Source organism: Macrobrachium nipponense, chromosome 5, assembly GCF_015104395.2.
Source record: "Macrobrachium nipponense isolate FS-2020 chromosome 5, ASM1510439v2, whole genome shotgun sequence".
Taxonomy (NCBI): Eukaryota; Metazoa; Arthropoda; class Malacostraca; order Decapoda; family Palaemonidae; genus Macrobrachium; species Macrobrachium nipponense.
This window is the reverse complement of record NC_061107.1, coordinates 98,048,986-98,052,485: the sequence shown is the minus strand read 5'-3', so window position 1 is coordinate 98,052,485 and position 3,500 is coordinate 98,048,986. Positions and strand designations below refer to the sequence as shown.

At 42.7% G+C, this 3,500-nt stretch overlaps 1 protein-coding gene across 1 annotated transcript; it reads right to left on the bottom strand.

Moving 5' to 3' along the window:
- Positions 1-248: 248 nt before the first annotated feature.
- On the bottom strand, positions 249-3,176 carry LOC135215866 (myosin-11-like). Its single transcript, XM_064250820.1, has one exon. It carries the CDS (start codon positions 3,174-3,176, stop codon positions 249-251), a length of 2,928 nt encoding a protein of 975 aa, XP_064106890.1.
- Between the last annotated feature and the right edge of the window lie 324 nt (positions 3,177-3,500).

Genomic DNA, 3,500 nt, shown 5'->3' with positions numbered 1-3,500 from the left:
CATATATACACACACTGGGGGGAGTGTATATATATATATATATTTATGTGTGTATGTATGTGTGTACATATATAGACACACTGGGGGGAGTGTGCATATATATGTGTATTATGTGTGTGTGTGTGTGTACATATGCATATGTTTGTGTATGTGGTGATGTGGTATATACATACAGATATATATTACTCCAGAGTGGATGTCCTATCTTCATCTTGGTGCCTAGTTCTCTTGGGGCAAGTCATCTCCTACTAGGTGATCTTGTTGAAGGCAGCCACCATTTCCTGGAGGCGAGCTCCCACTCTCCCCATTTGTTTGTCATGTTGGTTTGCCTCTTCCTTACCCTTTCTGATTTCCAAGTCCTTCTTCTTTAGTTCTTTCCTAAGAACTTCTACTTCCTCCTTACACTGAACAAGCTTGTCGTCTTCAGTGTTTTTCTCTTCTAATTTGCTTCGAAGTTCATCAACTTCTCTCTGTTTATCAGTAACTAGTTTCTCAACCCTCTGAATATTGATGGACAGCTCCTTGAACGCTCCTTCTGCAGCTATCTGTCGTTCCTCAGCCTCAGCAGCCAGCTGTTTCAGATGGCTATTATCCATCTCGACGCATTCCAGCTTCTTGTTGAGATTGTCCCGCTGGGCTATGCCTTCCTCCAGCAAGTTGTTTTTCTGCTGAACTTCCTTGCATAGGCAGGTAATCTCCTTTTCCTGCTCGGAGATCTTTTTTTCGTAGGCATCCTCCATTTCCTGGAACTGAGACTCATAGAACTCTTCTTGCCTCAATTTGCAACGGACAAACTCCTCTGAATCCTTCTGCCTATTTTCTATTTCCTCTAAAAGGAGTTGTACATCCTGATCGCGTTTCTGCAGATCTTTGTCCCTCAGAGCGATTTGTATCCGAAGATCTTGTGTTTCTTTCAAGTTGTCCTCTCTTTCTCGCTTGAAATGCTCTATTTCCTTTTCCTTCTCTTTTATGACTTTTTCTAGATTGTCCCGCTGGGCTATGCCTTCCTCCAGCAAGTTGTTTTTCTGCTGAACTTCCCTGCGTAAGCAGGTAATCTCCATTTCCTGCTCGGAGGTCTTGTTTTCGTAGGCATCCACCATTTCCTGGAACTGAGACCTCATGAACTCCAATTGGTGGATCTGTTCCGCCATTTTCTCAATCTCTTCTTCTTCTTTCCTCAAGTTCCAACAGACAAGCTCCTCTAAGTCCTTCTGGCTCTTTTCTAATTCCTTTTGAAGAAGTTCTATTTCCTGTTGGCATTTCTGGAGATTTTCCTCCCTCAGAGCGATTAGTATACGAAGATCTTGTGCTTCTTTCAAGTTGTCCTCTCTTTCTCGCTTGAAATGCTCTATTTCCTTTTCCTTCTCTTTTATGACTTTTTCGAGATTGTCTTTTTCCTCCTGATATCCCTCCATCTTTAGTAACTTCTGCTCGAGATCCAGTATCTGACTCTGCTTACTCTTAAGATGGCTCATATTTTCTTCCAGTTGGTTGACAAGTTCTGCCTTTTGACTCCTTAACGTCTCGACTTCAGTTTTCAGTTCACTTATATAGTGTTCAGATTTGGCAAGATTCTGAACTAGCATTGCCTCTGAAGTCAGGAGTCCATCTCTTTCTTTATTTCTGTCTTTTATTTCTCCTCCGAGTTCTTCAACTTTTCGCTGCAAGTCAAAGATAACTTTCTCGTCCCTTTCTATGAGGCCAGCCATTTCCAACAGAGCCACCTGTTTTGCCTCATATTCCATTCTGAGACATTCAATTTCCATTTCATATGGGACAAGCTTGTTTATATATTTCTCTTTATCCTTCAGTTCCTTCCTCAATTGTTCAAGTTCCTGCTCACAACAGACAAGCTTGTTCACATCCTTACGCCTGTCCTCTAGTTCCTTCCTTGATTGTTCGACCTCCCTTTCGTATTGGACAAGCTTGCTCAGATCCTTTTGTCTGTCCTCCAATTCCTTTCTTAAAATTTCAACTTCCATCTCACATTGGACAAGCTTGTTCACTTCCTCGTTCCTCTCCTGCAATTTCTTCTGGAGGTTTTCAATTTGTTGTTCGCAGGCAAGGAGATTTTGTTCATTTCTCCTGCTTTGACTCTCAAGTGCATCAAAATCTCGTGCTTTGGACTCCAGCATCCTAATCTCTTTCTGCAGCTTGTCGAGTAACTTGTGGTAGTCCTCTAACTGTTCTTCTTTCAGGGCATTCTTTTTTGTCATCTCTTCAATCTGTCTCTCCTTCTCACAGAGAGTTTCCTCCTTCGCCCTGTTAGTGACTTCTAGACCTTGAATGTGGCGTTTCACTTCGCTAAGTTCGTTTTCCATCGCCATATTCATGCCTTCCAGACATTCAATATGGCGTGTCTTCTCGCTAAGCTCGGTTTTCATCGCCACATTCATGTCCTCCAGACCTTGAATCTGGCGTATCTTTTCGGTAAGGTCGGCTTTCATCGCCACATTACTGCCTTCCACACATTCAATATGGCGATTTTTCTTACTAAGCTCGGTTTTCATCGCCATATTCGTGTCCTCCAGACCTTGGATCTGGCGTTTCACGTCACTAAGCTCGTTTTCCATCGCCAAAATGATGTCCTCCAGACCTTGAATCTGGAGTGTCTTCTCAGTAAGGTCGGTTTTCATCGCCACATTCCTGCCTTCCAGACATTCAATATGGCGATTCTTCTGGCTAAGCTCCTTTTCTTTCGCCACATTGATGTTTTCAAGATCTTGAATGTGGCGTTCATTCTCGAAAAGGTCTTTTTCCAGCGTCAAGTTCAATTCCTTCAGTTGTACAATTTGCTTTCGATATTCATCCAAAGCTTTTTCGTTGTCCTTAGCTTCCTTCCGCAGTTTTTGGTTTTCGGAACCGAAAGTTTCAACCTTACTCTCGGCTTCCTGGATCTTCACGTCGGTTTCGTCTGCCAAGTCCAAGAGATCCTGAATGTGTCGAACCTCTTTATCAACTTCGTCATTCGTTATCAATCCGTTGCAGTCCTTCTTTATTTTGTTACGAATTATTTCATGAAAGTTGCGATTCCTCCTGTGGGCAGCCTCCAGCTCTCGCTGCAACCTTTCCACTTTGTCCTGGATTAGAGTAAATTCCTTTTTATTACGTCTCTTCTGCATCAATTTGTTGAACACAAATGCAGGAAGAGCGCTAAATATAAGCAATAAAACCATGACTCCGCAAATTAAGTGAGCCATGCCAGCATCAAATACAATATTAACTGTACCAATCATTGTTCAGTATTTGTATAGATTCCCTCCATGCTGTCACATCGATTAGTTTTCAAATATGCCCTGTGATCCAGACCGTCTTCGAGATTTGCGAGGCTACAGCAGACGGAGCCGAAGACTGCTGGAGTCTTGAAGATTCCTCAGGAAGACGTTGTAATCCAATGGGCGTTTCTCTAGTAGCAGTACTTCAGAAGCTTAAGATGGCTTCACAGGATCCTGGATTCTTGAAGACTTCCTCAAGAAGACGTTTTAACCCAATGGGGGTTT

Excerpts from the sequence above, each read along its gene's own strand:
- LOC135215866 (XM_064250820.1), bottom strand. The coding sequence starts at position 3,176 with ATGGTTTTATTGCTTATATTTAGCGCTCTTCCTGCATTTGTGTTCAAC.